At 58.7% G+C, this 24,929-nt stretch overlaps 1 protein-coding gene across 1 annotated transcript; it reads right to left on the minus strand.

Annotated features, from left to right (window-relative positions):
* Positions 1-24,671, minus strand: PIAS4 (protein inhibitor of activated STAT 4). The gene is made up of 11 exons (XM_005895957.3): positions 24,514-24,671; positions 19,337-19,763; positions 8,636-8,720; positions 7,975-8,016; positions 7,480-7,570; positions 7,245-7,373; positions 7,038-7,143; positions 4,999-5,072; positions 4,750-4,910; positions 2,068-2,198; positions 1-1,768 (listed from the first exon to the last, which is right to left on the minus strand). The coding sequence occupies exons 1-11, from the start codon at positions 24,538-24,540 to the stop codon at positions 1,500-1,502; spliced, it is 1,542 nt and encodes a 513-aa protein (XP_005896019.1). The 5' UTR covers positions 24,541-24,671; the 3' UTR covers positions 1-1,499.
* Positions 24,672-24,929: the final 258 nt, after the last annotated feature.

Here is a 24,929-nt window from a genome sequence, read left to right on the forward strand (position 1 = left end):
TAGCTTCACCTTGACTTTTTTATTTGCGTTTTTAAAAAACAATTAAATTAGAATACAAATATTAGAAAACAGTGGCCCTCAGCTGCCGGTGCAGACAGAGGGGGGGCCGAACTGCGCAACCGAGTTTATACAGCAAAACTGAATTTGCCCTCGACCAGATTTACGTCCCTTTCTTCTCTAGACCTGAAATGATATTGCTTCCTGACTAGGAGAGTTCTGTTCATACAAAGAAAAATTATTCTGGGGTCTGAGGGTGAGGGGTGCAGGGAAGAATAAAAGCAAAAAAAGAACGGCGGGCACAGGCGGTCTTGGAGAACCAGGTGCGGCCTCCAGGGGACAAGGGTGTTGGGCGGGGGGCTGGGCACCCAGTGGAGGCGTCTGGGGCCGCTGCGGGAGCCCCCATGGTCGTTGAACCACCCCCCAGGCTGGGAGCCACTGGGGGGCGGGTGGAGCCGGGCGGGGAGCTGACGCCCAGTCCTGTTGGAAGACCAGAGTGAGGCTCCCGGGGGAGGGGGGAGCCGGGCAGGCCTTGTACCCGTCGGAAAACCCAAGAGCAAGAAGATGGGGGAGGAACCACCCCAAATGGAGAGGCCAGGCAGGTCCGTGCCACCCCTCCGAAGTGGCAGCCCCCACCCCACCGAGGAGGCGGTGTCCGTGGACACCTGCACTGTTCCCTAGGGAAGTTAACCTGAATTGGAGTTACCGAGGTAGCTGGCTAGAAAACTGAGACCCACCCCCCCACCACGCCTCACGGTGCCGCGCCCTGGGGCCCCCGCCTGCTGCCAGGGGGGTGGGGGGGGCCCTGGCCACATGCCGAGTCTTCAAAATACCAAGTTATTGCACTTTCAAAAAATACAACACATCTGTGGCTAAACCCTCCCTGGCCCCCCACGTCCCCCCATTGCCCACCCCTGCCCCCCCAAGGCCCCATCCCAACCCCCACCCACTCCATGGCTTCTTGGCTAAGAGGCTCCCTGCTCTGGGCTCTCATGAGAGCATGTTAGCAGGGAGAGAGAAAGCAAAGGAACAGATGAATGTCAAGACTTGTGGCCACTGCTGCCACCGCTGCAGGGAGAGGCCACTTGGCTGCCAGTCCTCCCTGAACTCCCACCACCCGGTCCCTCGCACCAGCTGGAATGGTCGTCCGGGGTCAAGGCGTCCTGGGCCTCCCCTCAGGGTCGGCTCCGACTCTGGGCTCCGACACTGGCCGGGGAAGCGGCTGTGTGGGTGGCTTGCCTTGTTTTTCAGTTTGCTTTTTGTTTTCTTTTTCTTTTTTTATACTTTTTTTTTTGTCATTTTCCTTTTTTTTAATCCTCCGATGGGAGAGTCCAGAGGTACAGGTGCCAGGAGCCAGGGAAAGGGGTGGAAAAAACAAAATGAACAACAATGAAAAGAAAAAAAAATCACTCCTCCCTCTGTGCCCAAGGCCCGCCTGTGCCCCTCCAAGTGGTGAGCACCAGGAAAGTCGAGAGTCCGGCTGGCGCGGCAGCGGCCAGCAGTCAGCAGGCCGACACCAGACCCTTTTGGAAGGGGCAGCGGCGCTTTGGCCGGGGGCCCTCCTCGTCCTCGTCCTCCTCATCCTCCTCTTCTTCCTCTTCCTCTTCTGAGGACGACGAGCTGTCCAGCGTTAGGTCCACCACATCAGCTCCCGGCTTCCCATTCTCCACGCTGCCCACTGGGCCGCCTCCACTGCCCGCACCCCCAAGCACGCTGCCGCCCCCGCCGTTGACGCTGGGGGTAGAGAGGAGCCCATTGGCGTCCGAGGTGCCTGCAGGGGAGAGGGGACAGATGCTCGGGGGTGCTGCTAACCTGTAGGGCAGGGGAATCAAGGCCAGAGAGGGGCAGGGGCAGCCTGGCCGTGCGGCCCACTTTGAAGGACAGGGCGAGGGGCCTGATGCCCCCAGGCCCCTTGCACTCTGGATGGGGCTGCACTTGGACCATCTCTGACTGCTCACTGACCCTTGGATGCCCCTCTCTAGAGGGACTGACTCCACCGGGACAGTCGTGTTTCAGATAAACAGGCGGTGGGGCGGGAGACAAGCCCCAGGAAGAGGTTGGTGGCCTCACCGAGCACAAGGATAGGGCACTGGGGGCTGCAGCTGCGCTCCTTCTCGGCGCGAATCGGGCACCACGAGCCGTCCACCAGGTACTCAATCTCGTCCGCGTCCTCGCACTCGCTCAGGATCTTGGAGAGGAGCCTAGGGGTAGGAAGAGGGGTGCTGACTCCAGGGTTGCACTGTGCTCCCCAGGAGCCATCTCCTTCTCCAGAACAGTGCTTCAGGGCATGATGCTGAAGAGAAGCTAGAGGCTCTGGTGTGTGCCTTGCTCCTGGCCTGGGCACTTGGCCCCTCCCCAGACCCTTGTAGCTACTGCGGAGGGTGGGCCCTGGGTCTGCCTCACCCTGCAGGCAGGGAGATCCAGGCCAGGAAGCAGCAGGGGTGAGTACATAGCACTGGCCACACCTGGTAGCCTGAGGTTCTGTGAGGGCCACACACAGTGAGCCCTCCAGTCACCACCTCCACCCCCATGGCAAGATGACGGCGGAGCTGCTCTGGAGCATGAGGCCGGGGGAAGCCACAGGAGGGCCCCCTACCTGGCCTCCACCCTCCCATCCTGACACTGCCTGCGTTTACAGATGAGGAATCTGGGGCTCAGAAAGGAGACACACGGGGCTCAAAGGCCCTGAGAGGCTCTGGGCTCACTGGGGAGGAGGAGGGCCCAGGTCACTTGCAGCCAGCAGCACCCCCCAAGGGCGGCTGCGGGAAGCACCCCCAGGTGCTGCTCCTAATGGACCGCCAGCAAGTCTTACTTTATAGCTGGAGATGCAGAGGCCGGGGGGTAGGGTGGGGGAGTGAGTCCCCCTAGGCATGAGGCCATGTGACAGCAGGCCTGAATTCTGGTCCTGCCACAGCTGCTCCTGGGCCTCGGTCTCCCCACCTGCACAGCGATGCGGGCCCAGCACCCACACTTTACAGCAGCTGCAAGGGTCTGGGGAGGGGCCGAGAGCAGGGCACACCCACCGGAGCCCTCAGCGTTTGTTCAACATCCACACTGCACCTGCCTAGAGGTGGCTTTGATCCCCTCCATCATGATCACACAGGAGGGAGGCCTTGTCCAGTACACCCTCTGTGGCTGAAGGGGCCCCTCCAAACCCCATCACCCCCTGGTCACCACAGTATGAGCACAGCTCTGGCTGCCATATGTCACACCTGGAAAACTCCTACTCACCCCCCAAAGCCCTACTCTATGCTCCTCTTCTCCTCTAAGCAGAGCATAAGTAACAGTGTCTGTGTCTGGCTCAGTCCTCCCATCTCACATGCCCACAGGGGAGTTCCTTGAAGGATGGAGTTCTTTGGGGACCCCCTAAATCACCCAGCTAAGGGCCAGAAACAAAACAGCAAAGCCTTGAGGAAGAACTGTATGACTCAAGGGCCCTTCCTCCAAGAAGCCTCCCTGGCTACACTCAGGCCCTGCAGGCTGATGGAATCACAGTCTGTGTGGGACATCATCACACTACCCAGCCCTAGGCCTGTGTGTCCCTAGAGCTGTCAGAGTTACCAGCACTTGGGCCCAAGTGACCTGCTCCAGGCCTGTAGGGGGAGGCGGGCCCAGGCTGCACAGCTGCCAGGCCGGGAACAGAGCTGCCATTCAGGCCCAGCCTGGTGCCCGGCCCCAGGGGCCTCCTCACCCCACCCCAGGCTGGACACTGTGGGAGTGGCGGCTTGGTCCTTGCTGGGAGGGGACCCAGGCTCATAGTTGGCCTGACTGGACTTGCTTCTTCAAGTCCTTGCCTGGCCCCCTGGGAGCTGGGGCCTGGGCTGTGGGACGCCCCTCCTGAGACTCAGTCTCCTCATCTGTAACATGGGGATGATCAAAGCCCACCTCCCTGAGCAGATGAGAGGGAGGGCTTGCAAGACATCTAACGCAGTGAGCGGACTGAGACAAGTGTCTGATGGTGAGGACCAGCAACGTGCGGCCACTGCGGGTTAGGGCTACCCCATTCCTCACAGCATTGGCCCCAGCTGCACCTCGACCATCGGATGTGGGTGGGGCCGTCATGCAGTCAGCTGTCCAGAGCTTCCCCATGGCCCCTCCTGCTTGGGCCACCCAGCCCCCACCCCCACCAGCCCCAGCTCTGGGGTCAGAAGTGGGTGTGGCCAGCACCTGGCAGGAGCCTGGTAGTCAGGTGCTGGACTTCTGGAAACTTAAGCCCAGAGTGAAGTTTCCCTTTGGGGAGAATGGCCTCGTTCCCCATGTTCCCCTCAGTGTGGGGAGGGCCTGCTGGCTAGGCTCAGGGGACAGTCTGATCGCACACTGCTGCCCCCTAGGAAAGGGACAACAGAACTGGGCAGAGTGCTGGGGAGACGCGTGTCCGCCTCATTCTTCCACATGAAAGATGCGACTAAGCCTCTGTTGAGCACCGCTGGAGAAGCCGCTCCCCAAGCTGTGCAGGTTCCCGGGGGAAGAAACAGGCTCAGAAAATGCAAGGTCACGGGGGGGCAACAGCAGACCTGCGGGTCTGGAGCTCCTCTTCTGAACCCGAAGCTACACTATCGCCAAGCAGACAGCAAAGACCCTGACAGATCCTCCAGGGCTGACATTGGCCTCTCTTTCTTGCCCGGGGCCATCGGAGCTGCCACAGGATGAGAGGCACCGGGAGGGACCATGAAGGCCTCAGGGGTCACAGGGCCCCGCTCCTCTTTCCAAAGGCCCAGGGAGGCAAGGGGTCCCCACGCCCCTGGGACTCACCCGTCGATGATGAGCTGGTCATAAGGGGCCGGCTTGTCACACACCGGGCACATCCAGGTGGGCTTCTTCTCGTTCATCTGGAGGTAGAAGACTGCGTCGAAGCACTGCAAGTGCGCGCAGGTCTCCGCGCGGCAGGGCACCGACAGACGCATCTTCACCAGCTGCAGGGGCAGAGGGATGGGTGTGAACAGCTGCCCAGCCAGCGCCACCCACCACTGGCTGCCCCTATGACCTCATGCGCTGACTCACCGGGCAGATGAGGGAGACCCGCACGCCCGTGGTGGCGATCTCACTGTCAGGGTCCAGGCGCAGCTTCTCTTTGACTGTGGGAAGGGGTGACCGATGTCAGCGGGGAGGAACAGGGGTGCCTGAAGGCCCAGGGCTGAGCAGCGGGTTCCCTCAGCGCACAGAGATGCTTGGGAGGGCAGCAGCTAACAGCTCAGTGCCCCCACTTCAGAAGGTCCACATGGCAAGTCCATCACACCCACCTCCTCCAGTGATGGGACACATGTCTGAGCTCCAGGGCCCAGGACTATGAGGAGCAGCTAATGTTAAAGAGCCCTGGGCAGTGCCGCTCAATTCTGACAACAATCTGAGTGCACACAAGGGGGCCCCCTGACAAGCCTACCCTTTCTGGAAAGACCCAGATGAGCTGACAAAGGTCACCTGCCGTGACTGTTCTTTCTGATAAAAATTAAGGCCTCCAAGAGCTGGGAAGCCCCAAGGCCAGAAGCACCCTCTGGGGGCCCTCTAGGGGCTCACAGGAGCGAGCCAATGAGATAGCTTCCTTGCACCGCTCAAGCCTGCTTCTCTCACAAATCAGAAGACAGTGGGCGCCAACCACAAAGCTACCTGACTATGAGTACACGAGGTGTAGAGGGAAAAAAGCCTGGAAGGAAATGGCGCACTGCAGCCCTGGGGGTGGGCCTGCAGGGGGCGCAGGGAGCTGGAGGACACTGGAGGGCACTCTGCTCTTCCCTCCTCCTCCTCCCACATGGGGCTGAGGGCGACCTGCCAGTTTGTCCCCACCCTGGAGTGCCCTGCTGTTCTCAGCCACCCTGTGGCCCCTCTCTCTGGCTGAGAAGTACTAACGAAGGATAGACCCCGAGGCCCTGGCCCCCTCAAAAAGACCCAGAGCAGCTGAGAATGGATCCAGCGCACACCATGCTTCATAGCGAGGCCCTGGTCCCCCTCCACACGACAGAGGGAGGGCGCGTGCAGCGGAGAGGTTCTGTTGAGACGCACAACAGGACTTCCGCGCTGCGAGCAGAGAGCAAGCCCAGCTGCCCGAGCAGGCGGTCAGCTGGCCCACACACTGCTGCCATACTGCTGCTCCTGGCCGTTCAGTGAGAAGTCAACCTGGGGCCCGCAGTGCCTGGATAACCCTGCCCAGCCCCATGCCAAGCCCAATGTGGGGAGCCCACCTCCTCTGGTCACGTTGGCCATTGCCCCCACAGGTAAACAGGCAGGTGGGGGTAGGGTTGAAGAAAGGGCCCTTTGAAGAAAATGAGGGGAGGCAGAGGGTTGCTTAGGCTGAGGCCCTGGGGTCACAGAGCCCTAACTCTGCCACGCTGGCCTCAGTGTCTCCACTGGTCAGACTGGGACGTGGCCAGGCCCTGCTGCCCAGAACTGCATGAGGATGGAGTTGGAAGCCAGCCCACCAGGGCCTCCAGGTGACCAGAGAGGGAATTCCCAAGCCACTGCCATACAGGGCTGCCCCAGGGTAGGATGAAGGAAGGTTCTATCTGCCTATCTAAGCTATCACTTTGGGCTTTTAATGCTCTATGTATCCCCACTCCCTTTAATTGGTTTAGAAAAAAGAAAAAAATACAACCCAAACTGAATGGTCTCAGCATCCCTGGTCAGACCCTCATCCTCAGCCTCTGAGCGCTGACCCCATGCACCCTGTCTCTGCACATCAGCCCAGAACCACGTGCCTGGACCACTGATCACAGGGGTCCTCCCCTCCCCCACAAGCCCTCCAAGGCCCCTTGCCCCATGGACCTCGGTGGCCCTCACCCTGCCTCTCTGTGCCCACTCACTGAGCTCTGGCTCGTCCCTCCTCAGGGCCTCTGCACTGATGGTTCCCGGTCTGACTCCCCACTTCCTTCTGCACTCTCTAGAGACCTTCCAGAGCACCCCAACCCCAGGGTGACAGCTGGACCCTGGGAAGTCCAGGTTCCTCCATGGAGGGCCCGCCCACAACAACAAGCCCCAGCAAATTTGGAGGTCAGCACCAGAGACTGAGGGGAGCCCCACCCAGCAGTGCCAAAAGCCCCGGGGCTCACCCAGTGCCTTGCACAGCTCCGGGTGCTTGACCCCGATGGTCTTCAACCTCTGCAGCAGCTCCGAGGAGGTCAGCTGCCGCACCAGGTACAAGGCCACGGAATAACTCTGGGGGTGGCGGGGCGGGAAGGGGCGGTTTAGTCAGGGCCAGGCTGCGGGGGCAGGCTGGGCAGAGGCGCTCGGGCAGGCAGGCGGGTCCGGCCGCTCACCTTGCCGTAGTTGCCCCAGGTGACAGTGATGCGGTTGGTGGCCGAGGACAGGTACATGAGGTGGGTGAGGTTGATGGGGCGGCACGGCCTCTTGGGCTCCACTCCAGGCTTGTTTGAGGGGTAGTAGCCCTGGGGGCAGATGCGCCGGCTGCGACCACCTCTAGGTGCTGTGCCCACCGCCCCCCAGCACTCGGCCCCACCCCGCAGCAGACCCGGCTGCTGGGCATCCACTCACCGGCACCGAGCAGTAGCTGTGGTTGACCTTCACGGCGATGTTGGGTGGGTACTGGTCTTCCTGAGGGCTGCTGGTGTCTGAATAGCAGATTCTGCAAGGACAATGGGGACCGTGGGGTCACGAGCACTGTGGGCAGGGGTGGGCCCGCTGGGAGAGGTGGGGAGGACAGACAGGGGCCTAGGGGGAGACGACATGACCTGTGTCTATTCTGGCCTGCCAGGGGGATCTCAATGCTAGACTGTACGGGTGTGGGGAGGTCCTCAGGGACCCAGTGTCTGGCCTGAGGCAGGGGGGCGGGGGGTGGGGTGGCAGCATGATGGTGCATCCAGGGACAAGGCCAGAGAGCAGAAAGGGAGGATCAGGTAGGGGCAGAGGCAGTCTGAAAGGGTCCTGGGGTGCGGCGAGGCAGGACTTCAGCCATCCAGGATGGTGGAGGGGAAGGTGGGCAAGGTCGTGTCCCCACCCGCCCCTGTGACCAGGCACACCTGGGCTTACCTTAGGACAACCTGCACGGCCTTGACCCCAGGCTGCAGTTCTCTGTATGGGGAGCAGAGGAGGGTCAGTGAGAGGGCCTGTGCCCAGCAGCCAGTTTGAGCCTTCGCCAGGGACCAGCCAAGTGGACTAACCCGCGACCTCCCACAGCAACCAAAGGCCTCAGGGCGCTGCCTAGAACATTCTGCCCCACTGTCTTCTTGCTGGTGACTTGGGCAAATGATCTCTCTCTGGAGAATGGGGGCCGGTATGGATGCTAAGAGGGCTAGTAGGTGTGGGCCCTGTGCCCACCGGGCGGCCGCCCTGGTGGTGACTTGTCCCAGCTGGAAACTGAAGGCCTCGAGAGGCAGAGTCAGAGCCTGGGACCAGCCTGCCTCCCTTGTCTGCTCACCCAGGGTGGTCCTGCCCCCAGGGGACACAGGTGGTCACCACTGGGGGTCTCCTGGCCTTAAGGGGGTGGGGGCAGGATGTTGCCCCACACCCCACAGAGAACACCCCCATCCTGGATGTTGGGAGCAGTGAGGCTCCCAGTGAGGGGGACCCTGTGAAAGGGGGACGACTGGCCCACCTGGGGCCTGTGGGTCAAAGGTGCTGAGAGCGTGTGGTGGGGGCCACCCTTCCTGGTGGAGGCTCCCCGGGCTGCCTGGTGGCAGGCACAGCGCACCTGGAGTTCCGGATCAGCTCCACCTGTCTGGGGGTCAAGGCGAAGATGCAGGGGCTCTCCTGAAGCTTCTCGTTATTCTGTGGAACTAACAACAAACGTGGGGTCAAGGTCAGGCCTGGGCCCTGGCAAGGGTGCCAACCACCATCATCCCTCCAGGCCTGACCCTCTTCAGATTGGGCCCACCCAGGTGGGATGGATGCAGGGCCCACCGGGGATGGTGGGGGGTTGGATCCTGCCCCTTCCTGGGGCCACTCATCACAGCCTATGGTCCAGGGAACACTCACATCCCCTGTGTCCCCCACTGAGGGCCTCTCGGGGAGTAGCAGCCTCTATAGCCCCTCTGTTCAAGAGGGCTGAGAACTGGACTTCCCTGGTGGTCCAGTGGTTGAGAATCCACCTGCCAATGCAGAAGGCCCAGGTTCCATCCCTAGTTAGGGGACTGGATCCCACAGGCTGCAACTTAAGAGTTCACACACTACAACTAAAGATCCCACTTCACAACTAAGGCCTGGCACAGCCCAATAAAGAAATAAATAAATGTGTGTGTTTTTAAATCAAATGGGTTTAAGATGCAAAAAAAAGAAAAGGATTTAAAAATGAAAGCTGTATGCTTCCTCCACAAGAGGCTAGAACAAAAAAGCACAAACTAAAAGCCAAAGCCATTAGAAGGAAGGAAACTAAAGATAAAGATGAAAGTCAATGAACTAGAAAGCCAACAACAGAGAAAACCAACAAAGCCAAAGTTCTTTGATAAACACTGAGCTAGACTGAACAGTAAGACTGTGAGAATACAGACTGTCAGGAACGAGAGGTGGACAACAGTACAGACCCTCGGGCCTTTGACCAGGGTGGGAGGGCGGGGGAAGCGGAGAGGGGGCTGTAGCTTCACACCAATAAATCCAACAATGTAGAGGGTACGAACAAACTCTTCCAAACACACAGATTATCAAGACTAGCATTGAAACATACAGAAGTTTGAAAAGCTTTTTATCAGTTAAAAAAAAAAATGAACTCATGATTCCATCAGATGTTTAAGGAAGAAATCATATGAACTACATATAAACTCTTCCAGGGAATTCCCTGGTGGCCTAGTGGTTATGATTCCAGGCTTTCATTACCGGGGCCAGGGTTCAATCCCTGGTTGGGGAACTGAGATTCCACAAGCCTCTCAGCAAGGACATAAATAAAACAGACAAACTCTTCAGAAAGTAGAGGAGGAAGGACACTTCTTGACTCATTTTAATGAGGCCAACATAACCCTGCTTCCAAAACCTGACAGAACTGCATGAAAAAGGGGAAAACACAGTTGACCATCTCTCATGAATGTAAAATATCTTTAACAAAACATGAGCAAACAGCCAGGCCCCCTGGGATCTGGCCCAGGAATGCAAGGTTCGTTTAAAAACCTCTACACAGGGACCTTCCCGATGGTCCATTGGTTGAGGCTCTGCACTTCCACTGCAGGGGGGCTCAGGTCTGGTCCCTGGTCAGGGCACTAAGATCTGGCATGCCACTCAAGGCGTGGCTAATAAATACACAAACAGATGAAACCTACGAAACTTCTACTTACAACGGCTAAAATGACAAGGCCAGCCATTCCAAGTGCTGCCAAGGATGTGGAGCAACCAGAACTCTCTGCTGAGGTAACAGGGAACATAGTTGTAACATGGAACAACCATCCTGGAAAACTGTTAGCCAATGGCTAATAAATACACCTGGCCCTGTAACCAGCAACCCACTGTTAAAGGTATTTCCCAAATAAGCAGAAGTAAGTCTACAAAAAGACTTGTGCAAGAATGCCTGGCTAATCTATTCCGGTGGCTCTGAACTGGAAGCAACCCGAGTGACCAGCAATAGAAGAACACGTGGACAAGCTGTGGTCGCTCATACAATAAAACCTGTAATCCATTCATCGACATGAACGGACGTGAAGCCGTACAGCTGAAACAAAGAAGGCAGATGCGGAGATGGCCATGCTGTGTGTGTTACGTCACCTTCCTGAAGAGGCAAAACTAATCCACGGTGACAGAACTCAGAACGGAGGCGGCCTCTGGGGGCTGTGGGGCGGTGGGGCGACTCAGCAGTGATGGAAATGTTCTGTATTTGGTGGCACTGGGGTTACTCAGCACATGCCTCTGCTACAACTCAAATGACAAGCTAAGTACCTGTGGATTTCACTGTATGGGAACTGGATTTTAAAGTTTAAAAATTTAAAACTACCCTGAGGAGTGGTGATCATTCTGTGATGAATCAAAACATGAAGTCACTTTATACCAGAAGCTCGTATCAGGTTATTGCATGTCAATCATATCTCAATTTAAACATAAATTTGAAGAAGCAAGAAAAAAAAAGCCACCCCTCAAAACCAAAAACAAACCAAAAAATCCTCTACACTGAGAAGTCATCTGACTGCAGACTGGAAGGGATTGAAAAGTTTGATTAAAAACTGATGAGGCTGGAACTTCCCTAGCAGTCCAGTGGTTAGGGCTCTGCACTTCCACTGCAGGAGGGCCTGGGTTCAATTCCCGATCCAGGAGCTGGGATCCCACAAGTTGTGTGGCAAGGCCAAAAAACACCAACACCACGGACAAGCTGAGGAGGCTATGGCTGGTAGGAGTGACAGCCTCCAGGGAGGGCAAGCTAGCACTGTCTACCAAAATGACTAACATCTCAGAAGCAGCCACTGCAGGTGGCGCATACACAGGGGGACCAAGGACCACTGTCAGACGGGATGCGGAACGGTTTTTAGCAGCAACAGACGGTAAGGACCTAAACGCCCGCCTGTGTGCTGTGGCCCCACGTGGAGGAACACTAAAACCTATGAATACGGTAGGTCCCATCAGGTGGCTCTCTGTGCTCCGACAAAAGGCCAACCCCCAGGACAGCTTAAGTGGGAAGAGCAGGTGCAGAGCAGCGTGCAGCTCAGGCTGCCAGGTGCGGAAACAAACTCGAGGAGGGGGTATGCGCTACAGCTGCCCCTGGGGAGGGGGCGCCAGAACTGGCTTTGACCACAGCCTTGGCAACAAGCCTTGGGGAGGCAAGGTGTCGGCTCTCTTCCCACAGCAAACCCTTTAGGACACTGGTGGGCAGACTGTCTCTAGAAGGAGCTGGAGTATAAATATTATCGGCTTCACGAGCCACACGTCCCCACTCTGCCCCGTAATGCAAAAGCCTCAGCACACACCCGGAGCAGGAGCCCACCCCTGCTTCAGAACCTTCTGAATTCCAAAATTTAAAAAGCAAACAATGTGAATGTTAAAGCTGCTGGGGCCCAGAAGCCAGACCTTGTGGGGCCGAGGGATCCCACCCCAGCTTCACTGAGCCCAAGCCCCGTTCCCACTCAAGCTTGGGCACCCCTTATGCCCGAGACCACCAGGACTGGACCGTTACTGGGGGTGTTCAGTGAGCAGTAAGCTGCCAGCTCCTGTCTGCATGGAGGGCTGGTCCCTCTGGAGTCCCTGCTGGGCACCTGAGAAGGCTGCCTAATTGGAGGGCTGGGCTGAGCAGGCTACCTGCAGATGCGCCCAGACCTGCCCGAAGAGCCTGGGGCAATTATTTATGGGGTGGGGGGAGGAGCCTCAAAGCACCTGAGTTGGGCTGCGAGGCAGAGTTGGGGGTCAAACACACTCCCCCAACCCCACAGAATCTCCTGGAAGGCAAGGGAAGGGCCCGCCCACCGGCCAGCCACAGAGCAGAAATGGAGAGAAAGGTCACTGGCGGCTGGGTCCTGAGTCCATGCAGCAGGGGCAGGTGGCGCTTTCCAGAGCCGTCAGCCCAGACTGGCTGACTCTTACTCCAGGAAGCCAAGTGGCCAGGAGAGGCCAGTTGCCACCTAGGCTGGGACACAGCACACGCTGCACCGCTGGGAGAGGGCGGGTGTCCCCCAAACCCAGGCCTCTGCCGTCCACCTCCAGGGGTGGCCCCACCCTTCCAGTTGTTCAAGGCCAAGATTCCATGACTCTCACCCCCACCTTCGATCTTGGCTCCTCTTTTTTTTTTTATATATATATATTTTTTGATCTTGGCTCCTCTTGACCAATTCTGTTGGCACAGGCTTCCAAAGGCACCCCTTTCCCACCGGGGCTCATCTGATCAACGTGCAGACCCCTCCTGGCTCCCCCCAGCTCAGGGGTCAGGGGCAGTGATAGCGGCAGTGATGGGGGCAGGGCTCTGTCCCCAGCCCTGGTGGCCCTGATTCCACCGCAGCCACCCTGGCTTCCTCCTCCTGCTCGCCACCTGCCAAGAACATCCCGCCTTGGGGCCTCTGCACGCGTGCCATCCCCTCTTCCAGAACACTCCTCCCCCGACAATCTACACAGCTCTGATGTCTTTTAAGTCTGTGCAAATGCCACTGGGACGAAAGCCTTCCCCAGTGGCTTTATTTAAAATCTGCAACCCCCACCCCACCCCAGCCCACCAGCAGCTCCGGCAACCCCCACTTCCCTCCCAGCTTCCTTTTTCTCCAAAACCTCTGTCCTGAGAGTTAGCACTGTTTCCCCATGTCTTCGGTTCACTGTGGACACTGAACTAAAAGTACCTCTGCTGTCACCCATGCCGCACAGCCGGGGGTGGGGGAGGCCCTGCCAGGTGGTGTGGGGGCTTGGAGGAGGTACACGCCCTCCCAGCCCCAAGCACACCCACAGGCCTCAGAGCCTCTCCGGGACTAAAGGCAGAACCCTGCCCCAGGGTTCACGGCAGGCGGAGCAAGTGAACCAGGGAAACCTCCCCTGGGACCCTGACAGAGAGCCAGGCAGCCCTGCAAAGCACCGCCAGCAAAGCATATGTAATGGTCTCAGCAGGTACTCGACGTATACTGGGAGGGTGGAGGTAGTGGCTACGGGTAGACCAGCAGCAGGGGCACACTGCACAGAGAGAAGACAGCAGCAGCAGGAGCAAGCACCTGGCTGCTTTGCTGTTAACCTGCCTTTTCTCAGATAAATATATATTTTTACAAAAGTTTAAACAGAAAGAGACTTCAAGAAGTCAATTGGCTGGGACTTCCCTGGTGGTTCAGTGGCTAAGCTCCCAATGCAGGGAGCCAGAGTTCGATCCCCAGTTGGAGCACTAGATCCCACATGCTGGAACTAAAGATCCATTGTGCTGTATCCCTAGGATTTCCCAGGCCAGAATACTGGAGTGGGCTGCCATTCCCTTCTCCAGGAGATCTTCCCAAACCAGGGTTCAAATCCCGGTCTCCTGCATTGCAAGCAGATTCTGTACTGTCTGACCCACAAGAGAAGTCCTGAGACTCGGCAGAACCAGATAAATAAATAAATAAATATTTATATATATTTATTATATATATAAAATATATATATTTCATATATATAAAAGAATTGATTGGCTATGACTGGTCATCCTCCTACTTCCATCTTTGGCTGGTAGGCCCCTGCCCCTGGGCTCCCAAGGACGCTCCTCCCAGCCAAGGCCTGTCCCCAGTGGTAACAGGATGGCAGGTGCAGTCACAGAGGAGGTAAAAGAGGTGCTCAGGACTGGGAGCAGAGCAGGGGGTTCACAATGGAGGGGGGCGGGTGGGTACAACAAGCCCCAATTAGGGGCTCTGGGTTCAAACCCCAGCTCCTCCACCTGGGGTGAGCACCCCTGACTTCCTGCTGGTGGGATTAGCAGAGGAATGAATGCAGAAGCGGGGGCTCACCATTCTCCCTGCAGCCTGTGGTTGCTTCTCAGCTCCAAGCCTTTGCTCACACTGCTTGCACCCACTCTGACCCGTGGATGTGGTGGGGACAAGCCAGCCCCAGGCCTCGGAGGATGAGAGAGTGATGAGGAAGAGAGGGAGGTGAGCTTTAGATCAGGCTGTGCAGCAGGGAGGACCATGTTGGGAACAGCATGTGCAAAGGCCCCAGGGCAGGACCTGCTGGAGATGGGGAGCAAGTGAGGGCAAGGAGGGGATCTGCAGACAAGCCAGCAGATCAGGAGAGTGCTTGGAGTAGAGGAGGAATGGGATCAGCCTGCTGTCTAAAAGCTTCCTCTGGGTGTAGCGGCAGGGCGGCGGAGGTGGTGCGGGGGTGGGAGTGGGGTGCGTTAGTATGTGGAGAAAACAGGAGGGAGGAGGGATGTTGGGCAGGTAGAAACCAGGGCTGTGCAGAAAGTTGGGAGGTGAGGGGATCATGGGCAATGGAGGTGAGCCTCCTCCGGCAGGACTGATGCCTGTGGGCAGGAGGCCTTGTGAGGAAAACCACCTCCACCCAAGGAGCCCTTCACAGGCCGTGTTGGGCGCTCCCCAGGGCAACCACGTGCTGCAGAGCTGGCGGAGACCCTCCCACCACCACAGAGAAGGAAGGCCAAGGCAGCCCAGGGGCTCAGGCCACCTGCCCCTGGAGCTGGGACACAGGACACAGGATGCCTTCTAACCATCCAGGCTCCCATGGCATGGGGTGGCCAAGAAGGCCACGGAGGGCCTGTGGGCGGGGTGGGTCCCACACCAGGCTGTGGGGCAGCAGGCAGGTGACTCTGTCTCTCTGCACCTTAGGGGTATTTTCTGCCTCAGAGCAGAGGTAAAATACAGCCCAGAAAAGCTGGGAAGCCCTCAGGACACGCCAGCCAGTCCCCCCCCACCTCACAAGGCACCCACGTCCAAGCCGCTCTCCTGCCCCTGGCCTGCGCCACACCGTGCTCCGGTCACAACGGCCTCCATTCACGAGCTCTCTCACCACTGGGCCTCCACCTGGATCACACCCACCCACCTGCTTATGTCCAGCTTAACTACTACTTATCTCTCAGGTCTGAGTGGGATTGTGACCTCCTCCAGGAAGCCTTCCTGACTGCTGCTGCTGCTAAGTCGCTTCAGTCGTGTCCGACTGTGTGTGACCCCAGAGATGGCAGCCCACCAGGCTCTGCCGTCCCTGGGATTCTCCAGGAAAGAACACTGGAGTGGGTTGCCATTGCCTTCTCCATTGTGTGAAAGTGAAAAGTGAAAGTGAAGTCGCTCAGTCTCGTCCGACTCGTAGCGACCCCATGGACTGCAGCCTACCAGGCTCCTCCATCCATGGGATTTTCCAGGCAAGAGTACTGGAGTGGGGTGCCATTGCCTTCTCCTGACTGCTACCTCCCAACAAATGCACAGTACAGGGCTCCTGGTACTAACAACCCCCACTGCTGCTCAGAGCGTTCCTTGCCAGTCAGGGACCCCACTGCCTTGCTTATCAGTTGGGCAATACCAGCCAAAGGGCTTAGACCTTGAATGAGGTACCTATGCAGGCTCTGCCCAATGGGGCGGGCGCTAGACTGGTGGCTCTCCACCAGAGTCAGCCGACCACCTCCTGGGGCACAAGGAGACCTGGGCAGGGCAGCTCGATCACCCGGCCAGGCCGCTTGAGTGGTCCCACCCAACAAGGCACTGCCCACAGGATGCTGGGAGCCCCAAGGGGCAGTGCAGGGCCAGGTCGTGCCTCCTTCCTTCTGCCAGCGCATCTCATGACAGCACCTCCTCTCGCCCACACACCGTGGCCCTGAGGTCTGGCCCTCCCCAGTCAGCCTCTGCTCATTGACAGCCCAAGTGGCCAGTCCTGGGGGACCCTCAGGCCATCAGGGGGTTAAGACCCAAGCAACAGCACTGGAAGTAAGACTGCATTCCCGGCCCCCTGTAAGTGCCTCTGACTTGGATGCTTGGCCCTGACGGCTGGGCTCCCAGTCCTGAAATGAGGCCCGGAGTCCAGAGTGGCTCAGAGACGGTGCTTCCCCACAGGAGAGCAAGGCAGCCATGACGCAGGGAGGGCTCAGAGCAGGGAAGCTGGCCGAGCACAGGGCTCCAGGGGCCCGTCCTCAGGATGCTGTGTGACCTTGGGCTAGTCTCCTGACCTTTCTGGAAGCCATCCCCACCCCTGCGGAGTGGATCATCTGCCTCCTAAGGTCCTTCCAGCTCCGGGTCTGTGGCTCCATTATTCCCCTCCCCTCCCCCAACCCGAACATTCCTCTATGCGTGATTTATGTCTCCTGTCGGCCAGGCACGGGCTCCATCCCGGAGCCGGCCAGTGGCTGCTCTGGGAAACAGAACCAGGCTGTTTGGGCCTCCTTTCAGGTGGCAGGTCAGGACCTGGGGTGCAGGAGAAGGGGAAGCTAGCTTGAGCCTCCTGAGGGGGCTCCTGGGCTGTGCCAGATACAGAAGGCACTGTGGGAAGGCACCCAGAATGGCTGGTCCCAGAGCAGAGGGGGCCAGCTGGCTCAGGGCCGGTGTATGTGCTCACTCTATCAAGCCTTCCCGTAGGACCGCGGGCAGCCCCTGGGGGTCCTGGAGACTCGGGAAAAGGGTGCATCCTGGGGGAGGGGCAGGGGAATGGGTGGGAGCACAGGCAGAGTGGGGTTGGCCTCTTTGTTCTGAGCCGAGCCGAGTGATTCCTGGTGCAGACAGGGGAGCAGACTCTCCCGGAGATCAGGTGACCGGGGTCCCCGGGGGCTCAGGGCAAAGTGATGCATTGTGGGCCGGGAGTGACTGCACATTTGCGTGCAGGAAGGAAGCCCACGGTCCAGGCCAGGGAAGGAGGCTGCCGCCCCGAGTTCAAAGTCACCTCCAGTCCTGGCCCTGGCCCCTACCAAGTGCCGAACCTGCTGCACAGCCTCCGGGTAAAAACCCAGCCTCCCTGTTGCAAAGATGGTGATTGAGTCCTTAAGAAAGAGTCTGAATTGTCAGCTCAGTCTTCAGAACAGCCAGCCAGCCAGGGCTGAGGCCCCACAGTCTACAGGGATCATGCTGGGGGTTGTTGGGGAATGAGTCCTGACATCAAGAGAGGCCAGGGTGGGGGGAGCAGAGACAGAGAAACTCAGGGAAGGGCCTTGGGTCCCCTGTGCTGTCACGTCACCTCCATGACAGGTGCGGCTGGGCCAACCTGCCCCCACCTGGGGGCTGGTGAGAAACACCTCCTGATGCCAGACAGAAGGCAGTGGAGGGCACAGCCCTGGGCTGCACTGCAGGCCTCAGACCCCAGGACCACCCATCAGTGGCACCTTTCTTTACCTCTGATCCGACCCCACCCTCCCCAAGTCCAAGGGTGGCCGGGAGAAGGAGAGAGGTAGCCGCCAGTCCTCCCCTCCCTTCCCACTCTCAACTAGGGCAGGACAGAGGGGCCAGCAGGTGGGGGCTGGAATTAAAGCCTGTGGGCAGAGAGGGGGCCCCCGCCGAACAAGGCAGGGTGCTGGGTCAGCAGAGTTGGGAGGGACTGAGCCACAAGGCCAGGGGCATGGTGGGTGGGGGCGTGGAGCGGCCACGATCTCTGGCACAGCGTGCTGGGACTGACTCGTGACCAGGGCCCACCATGCTGGGCTTCAGGACACACAGCACCAGGTTAGGCTAGGGTACCTGGAGGCCCCAAGCAAAGGGTGCTAGCAGGGAGCCTCTACAAGCATGATGGGCTCTGTCTGCATCCCCCACCCTGCAGGTCCTCAGAGATACACTGTGATTTGAGTGTGTGGGTGAGGGGGAAGAGGAGTGTGTGGGTGAATAGGAACACTCAGGGACCTGGGAAAACTGGAGGGACCACAAGCACCCCATTGCATTCTACTCGCTCTCTGGAGCCTTGGAGGCCCAGGAAGCTGTGGCTCAGGGGTGGGGGGCTCAGGGCAGCTTCTGAAGCTGAGTCCAAGCTGATACCCACTCCCAGCCCAGTCAACCGGCTGCATGGAAGCGGTGGGAGCCTATTCACGTGCCACCCTATAGGCCTGACACACAGCAGGTCCTCAGTCAACAGAAGGGATAAAGAAAGGAGAACAAGGTTCTGCGACATCATCTCCACCACCTGTGGCTGCGCCCGCCTCTTGTAGACACACCTACCCACACCCTGATGGCCTGCCTGTGTGGACAGGTCTGATCCTGCTGACCAGGGTCACTCCTACAGGCTGCCTACTAGGAAACAGCCTTCTGCTAGCGGGGCAGGGATGGTGGGGCAATCAGGTTGAACCTCAGATCAAACCTCCAGCTCCTTTACCACCAGGACTAAGAGCAGAGCGGCCACCCCTCCAGGTGGCCCCCAGTGATCCCTGCCTCCCAGTGGTCCAGCCTGGCGAAGGCCCTGCCCACAGCACAGCAGAATTGGTCCATGTGACCACTGGGATACGGCAGAAGCAAAAACATGCTACTTCCAAGCTCAGGTTGCAGGGGAGCCCTTGGCTTCCAGTGGGGTCACATGCTCACACGTGTGACCATGTTCACTTTCTCTCTCCCTTTCTGCAGCCCCCTCCCCCTGCCCCATCACAGTCAGGGGGAAAACAAGCCACCACTCCACACCATGCTGGGAGAACACTCAATCAGCCCACAGAGGCCCATGTGGCAAGAGCTGGTGTCTCCAGCCAACAGCTGGTGTTTCGGTCCCATGAATAAGCATGCCACCCGTGCCCCAGTCAAGCCTTCAGATTAGGCAGCCCCTGGCAACAGCTGGACCATGACCCCCTGAGCGACCCGAAGCGAAAACAACCCAGCTAGGCCACTCCCAAGTTGTGACCTTCAGAAACTGAAGTGTCGGCTACTCCAAGCTGTTGGGATCTAAGGTAACTTGTTACACAGCTATAGCTCACTAATTCAAGGACCCAAGAGTGGGTCCCTGTGTCTTCTGGGAGGGGCAAGCCCCCCGCACGCAGCCCCTTAGCTCTTGATGCACCCCCAGAAAATGCTCCTGATTGGCCACTTGGTGGGCCTTGGATGCCGGGAGAACCTGGGAGGCGGGGCCACCCTGGGGTGGGGCAGGGACTCACCCAGCTCGGTAGGCTTTAGCAACTCATCCAACATGTTGAAGAAGGGCAGCTTCACCAGGCGCACTTCTGGCTTGAGAGTCTTGGCAGGCAACCGTCCAAGTCCGTTTAAGTACTTCCCGTACAGCACGGGATAGTCAATGTTGGGGCCTGTGAGGGGAGTCCTGGGTACCGAGCTGGCCCGCTCATAGGTGGAGTGCATGGTCAGGGGGTCCAGGGGCCGGTGGGGTTGGGGTACAGGCTCTGAGCTCTTCTTGGCGTAGCGTGTCTCATAGAGCTCCTTGATTTTCTTGAACAGCTCGGGGCTACAGTCAAACTGGACCAGCTGGAGGGCCCGCGTGACAAGTTCATGTTTAAGTCCACTTTTACTCCGGCCGACAAAACCCAGGAGCATCTGAAGGTCGGAGACTCGGAAACTCATCACCATGTTCTGGGGAAGAGCAACCACAGACACACACACTCAGATGGAGATGCTGCCAGGGTGAGGGGCCACCCGGGCCAACTGGGAGGGTGGCAGGGAAGACCGAGCCCCCCAGCCTGGGCTCGGTCCCACCTCCATGCCTGCACTCACCCTCCCCTGTGAGGCCCCGTCCCAGCTCAGCCCTGCTCCCCTCCTCCAGCCTTTCTCAGCATCACCAACGCAGCAAAATCTTCTCTGACTGCCCCCCACCCCCACCCCACCCCCACACCACGAATGCTTCTGTTTTAGGTCCTCTTTTCCCATCTTCAAGCCTGAAAGCAGTCCCAGGGCAGAAGCTGGGAATCTTGCTTCCTGGTCAACAGTCTCAGCCATTCCTTAGCTGGGAATACCGATGGCCTCTCTTCGTCAGGGAGGATGGCAGGTCTACCCCATTAGCATGTGGAAAGGGCCAGAGAAGATGACGCACAGAAGCAGAATGAGTACTCAACCAACGTCGGCAACATCGGCCACAAACACATCTTCCCTTCAATCCAGAGGACAGTAGCCACCACTTGCTCAGTACAACTCATCTGCTGGGGACTGAGCTGGGTAAGTGATTACATACTTAATTCTGGTCCTTCAAATACCCCTGCCAGGCTGGGTTGAGCTCCAGTTACAGACAAGATCCAAACCTGACTCTGAACTGGGGTGGTTCCTCCCTACCAGGCTGCCCCTGCACCGGCTTATTTCAGCTGAGCACTGCTAAGGCCATCAAAGAATCTGCAGGTCACCCCGGCAGATGTCCTCCCCTCGGCACCGTGGGCCTCGGGACTGGATCGTTCTCTGGGGTGTGGCTGTCCTAGGCATGGTGGGGTATGGAGCAGCATTCCTGGTCCCACCCACTTGATGCCAGAAGCCCTCCCAAATCCCAGTCATGACCACCACAAACGTCTCACAGACATCAGCAAGTGACCCTAGGGGCAAAATCCCCCCCAAAAGAGAAGCACAGGGACCCAACAGTCAGAGGTTGTAACTGAGCTGTGGCAAAGCGATGACTGAGGTCTCGTGAGTATCACCTGGTGGTGTCCCTCCAACGAAATCTGACCAAACACAAGAGCACAGTGGACCCTGATGCTTTCTGTGGGACTGACCAGCAGTGGCCTGCCCTCCATGATACTGTGGACTTCCTAATATGCTCCATAAGCAAAGTATCCCGAAGGATGGGTCAGCCAGGTTTGGGGGCCACCTGTGCAGAGCCCTGAAGCTGGCCTGTGCTAAATGAAATGTGGTGGGAAAGAGAAACTTCCAGGGGAAATGGAAAAAAGAAAAAGTACAGGCGACAAGTGTGGACGTGGAAAGCTGGTGAGCCCAGGGCAGGACAGCAGCCAAAGAAATCAAGAAATCACTTAAAAGCAACTAGAAAAAGTCTGGCGGTCTGAGGTGGGCAGGACCCCTGCCAGGCTGTTTACAGCAGTGGCCTCAAAGCCAGAAGGCGCTGGTGCTTCCTGGCTATCAAAGAGTGAGTGAGATGTGCCATGTGACGGTGGCCCCAGGACTCAGGAGCCTGAGGCTCAAGTGTAAGCTCTGTCCCAGGTTCCCAGAGGAGCCTGGGTCCCTGTCAGCCTCACAATTGTGAGGGGGGCCCAGTCCTGCCTGCAAAGCCTTGAAGGGGGAACCTTCTGCTGCTGCAGGATCTTCCTCTTCCCATGCTGCAGATGGGGCACGCCCACCATGCCAAGCTCTCCGGCCTTCGCACTCATTAATCTCACTGGGACTGGCGCCCACTATACAGGTGAGAAAACTGAGGCTCCAAGAGGGAAGCAGCTGGTGCCAGGCCTCCCCATGTGTCCACAGCAGCGTTGGCGGTATCTGGACTCCTGAGGCTGTCTACCTCCAGCTCCGAGAAGCCCCTCACTCCCCAGCATGCCCCCTGGGTGGGGGACCCAGCGGTCTGCAGGCCCCCACAGAATCCGAAAACTCTGCAAACAAAGAGGCTTTGCCTCCCTCAGCCTGACTTTCTACCTTGAACAGAGGAGAAAGGCTTGCAGACAAGATGTTTCTTCTGGAAGAGGCCCAAGGCACTCAAGGGGAGAGGCGAAGTCATGTGGAAGAGCTGACCGCCAGCCACTGAGCCTGAAGCAGGTGGGCCTGGCCTTTAAGAGTCTGACCACGACAGGGCACCCCGCCCTGGGGAGCCCCTGCCCCCACCTGCCCCTTCCACCAGGTTGGGGACATCCGGAAGCTGCCTGTGCACGCGCAGCCTGGGGCACACCTCTTGAGCTGCCATATGTTCAGGACTCGGATTTCTCAGCAGCTGCCACTACCCAGGAGCCTGCTCTTGACACTGGGCGGAGGTGGGAGGGGGGGAATGAGCGGGGCGCAAACATTCAGGAAGAAGCCCCAAGCACTACATAGATCACTTCCTGCCTGGCTTTATCCTGACCCGCCTGCCCCTCAGATCTGTGTTTATAAACAGCGCCAGGCCCGCAACAGCTTCCAGAGCCTCAACTCTGGGCCCCTCAGGAGCCGCATGGAGAAACAGTGGCCTGGATACAACAGCCACACTCAACTGAACACGGGCTCCTCACTGCAGGAACTCAGAACTCAGGGCATATGGCTACACACCCTCTAGGGGAGTGCCCAGCCCAACCCTTCCCCCCAACCCCTCTCAGGGGCCTCAGGTGAAGAGTCTCAGATTTCCAAGTATATGAATAAGTCCCCCTTGCTCTCCTCTCAGATCAGCCCATTTTGCATCCCAAAAGATAAGTCTCTGGCTATCACTATGAAAGGTTTAAGAAAGTGCTCAAAGAGCGGGTCATTTCAATGACATGTAAAGCACTCCATGGGACAGCAAGGCGCTGAAGATGTAGGAAGGTTCCAGAGGACCAGAGAAGGCTGGGTGGCAGTCCTGAGAGCCTCTAGGACAGAGGCTCATGGTTTAGAGAACTTGAAAAAGGATCAACCTGATCTAATTGGGGAGGGGGCCCCAGTCATGGAAGGGTCAAGTAGAGTTCATCAGATCATATTTCAAGGCCCTAGATGGTATAATAGTTCAGACCCTACTCTCTGGCTGGAGTGGCAGGCCTGCATCTAGAGCCACAGACCCACAGTGCCCTGAGGAGGTTAAATTTCAGGGCTCCAGGGGACTTCAGGCCACAGGCTGCCACCTTGGGCTGGCAGGGTTTGGACCCCTTCGTCTCTAGGGCAAGTCTCAATTTCTCAAAACAGAGCGGTGGCCGCGTGTGTGATGCAGGTATAGGCGGAGGGCACTCGGGTGGAGGGAGAGTAATACCCGATAATCACAGAACCGTGAGGGCTGTATTTCAGATCCCCGTGGGAAGCGAAGGGAGACGGAGGGAGAGGGAGGAGCGAGAGAGAAAACATTTACAGGTCAGGACCCCTGGGAGGGGAGATCAGCCGGGGAGGGGGCGGGGCCTCAGTCTTGCTAGGTCCCGTCCCCCACCTCCGAAAGATGAGCGGCCTTGAGTAAACTTCTCAGGCAAGAACCTAGCCTAGTCAGGGGCAAGGGTTCTAGAGCCTCACCTCGCAGGGGCATCTGACAGTAAATACTTCCTAGGAGAGGGATGCTCCCAACTTAGTCCCAAGACGGTTAAAAGGGGCCTCAAGCTAGAAGGAGTAACATCCGTGGGATGTAGAATGTGGACCCCAGACAGCAATACAGGGGAGACAGACTAGGACCCATTTTAAAGAAGCCTACCTTGCAACCAACTGGGGACACTTCAAGGATCAACGTAAGAGACCCGCAGAAAGAGCGGGGCTTCAGACTCCAGAGCTGGGGTGTCTAAACAGATCTAAAGAGGGGCTGTGTGGGGAGTATGGTCTGAGCAGTAGACTCGTGATGGCGTGAGTATAAGGGAAGCAGCTGGGGTTGGAAATGGGGTCTGATCCTTTGAGTGTGGAGTCTAGGGCTCCCAGGAGCAGAGTTCAAAGCTGCACAAATGCTGTCGGGAGGGGAAAGAGTGAGAAGGAACGCAAAACCCAGGACCTATGACTGAGAGAAAAGAGTTAGGAAGGAGTCGACACTAGGACCATCACACCGGGAAGGCAAGCTCAGTTAACACCGCGCCCACTCCGGGGTGAGAAGGATGTCAGGAGGGGGCGGGGCTCTGGGACCAGAGCGGGCGCTGAATAAGGGCTCTAAACCCCAGCCTGGGGTACAGACCCCCAAGAGACACCCTGTGTTTGGGGGCGGTTCAGGAACCTCAGTTCATCACCCAGGATGGTGGAAGTGGTGGCAGAAGTCAGAGGACCCTTCCGAGCAGAGAGCCGCCAAGCGCAGCCTGATCAGCTGGTTGAGGAGACTTGAGACCCAGATGCCAGCCCACTATACCATGGGAAGCGGTGAGAGGCAGACACTCCCCCAAGCCAAAGAGAGCCGACCTCGAGGAAGGGACGAGCAGCCCAACCCGTCATGCTGTCCGGGGGGAATGTGCCTCAAGCTGGAGGCGCGGCCCTGTGCCTGTGTTCAGCGCGATCTGGACCCTAGTCGCTCGGGTTGGAGAGGGGAGGACCCAACCTCACGCCTGGGGGGCTGAACCCCCTGCTCGGAGACTGGGGTGAGGTTTTGGGGGCCCCGCCCCCGGCCTCCCCGCGCCCCGCCCGCAACCGGAGCCCCCAGGCCAGGGGCGGGCGAGGGGGCAGGACGCCGAGCCGCAGGCGGGCTGCGCCGTGGGGCCCCGAGAGGAAGGCACAGACCTCGGCCTGCCGCCCGGCCCCCGACCCCCGCCCGCCCTGGCCGGCGCCGCCGCCGCTCACTCACTTTGGCCTCCACCAGTTCCGCCGCCATCTTGGCCACCAGCGTCCCCCGCGCCGGGAGCCCCCAGCCGTCGCGTCACGTGATCGCCCTCCATTCGCGGGCGGGGCCCGCGCCGCGGCCAATTATCACCCTCGCGCTCTCCTCCCCTCTGGCGCGCGCGACCGCGCACTGCGCAAGCGCGCGTGGCCACCGCCCGGGCCTCGGGCCAATCAGGACTGCCCGACTACGCACCCCCCCCCCCGTTTCACTCACGGTGACCACGCCCACCCCTGGCCGTGTCTGGTTTCTTAAAGGGGTACAAGGCCGGCACAGGTTGGGGCGGGTGCTGGGTCCTGTCTGAGGAGAGAGTAGACAGTTGAGGCGACAACAATGCAGCCAGGTGTCGCGAGGCAGCCCCCAGGTGCGTGACCGGACGCCTA

This window comes from Bos mutus, chromosome 7 (assembly GCF_027580195.1).
Source record: "Bos mutus isolate GX-2022 chromosome 7, NWIPB_WYAK_1.1, whole genome shotgun sequence".
Lineage (NCBI taxonomy): Eukaryota > Metazoa > Chordata > Mammalia > Artiodactyla > Bovidae > Bos > Bos mutus.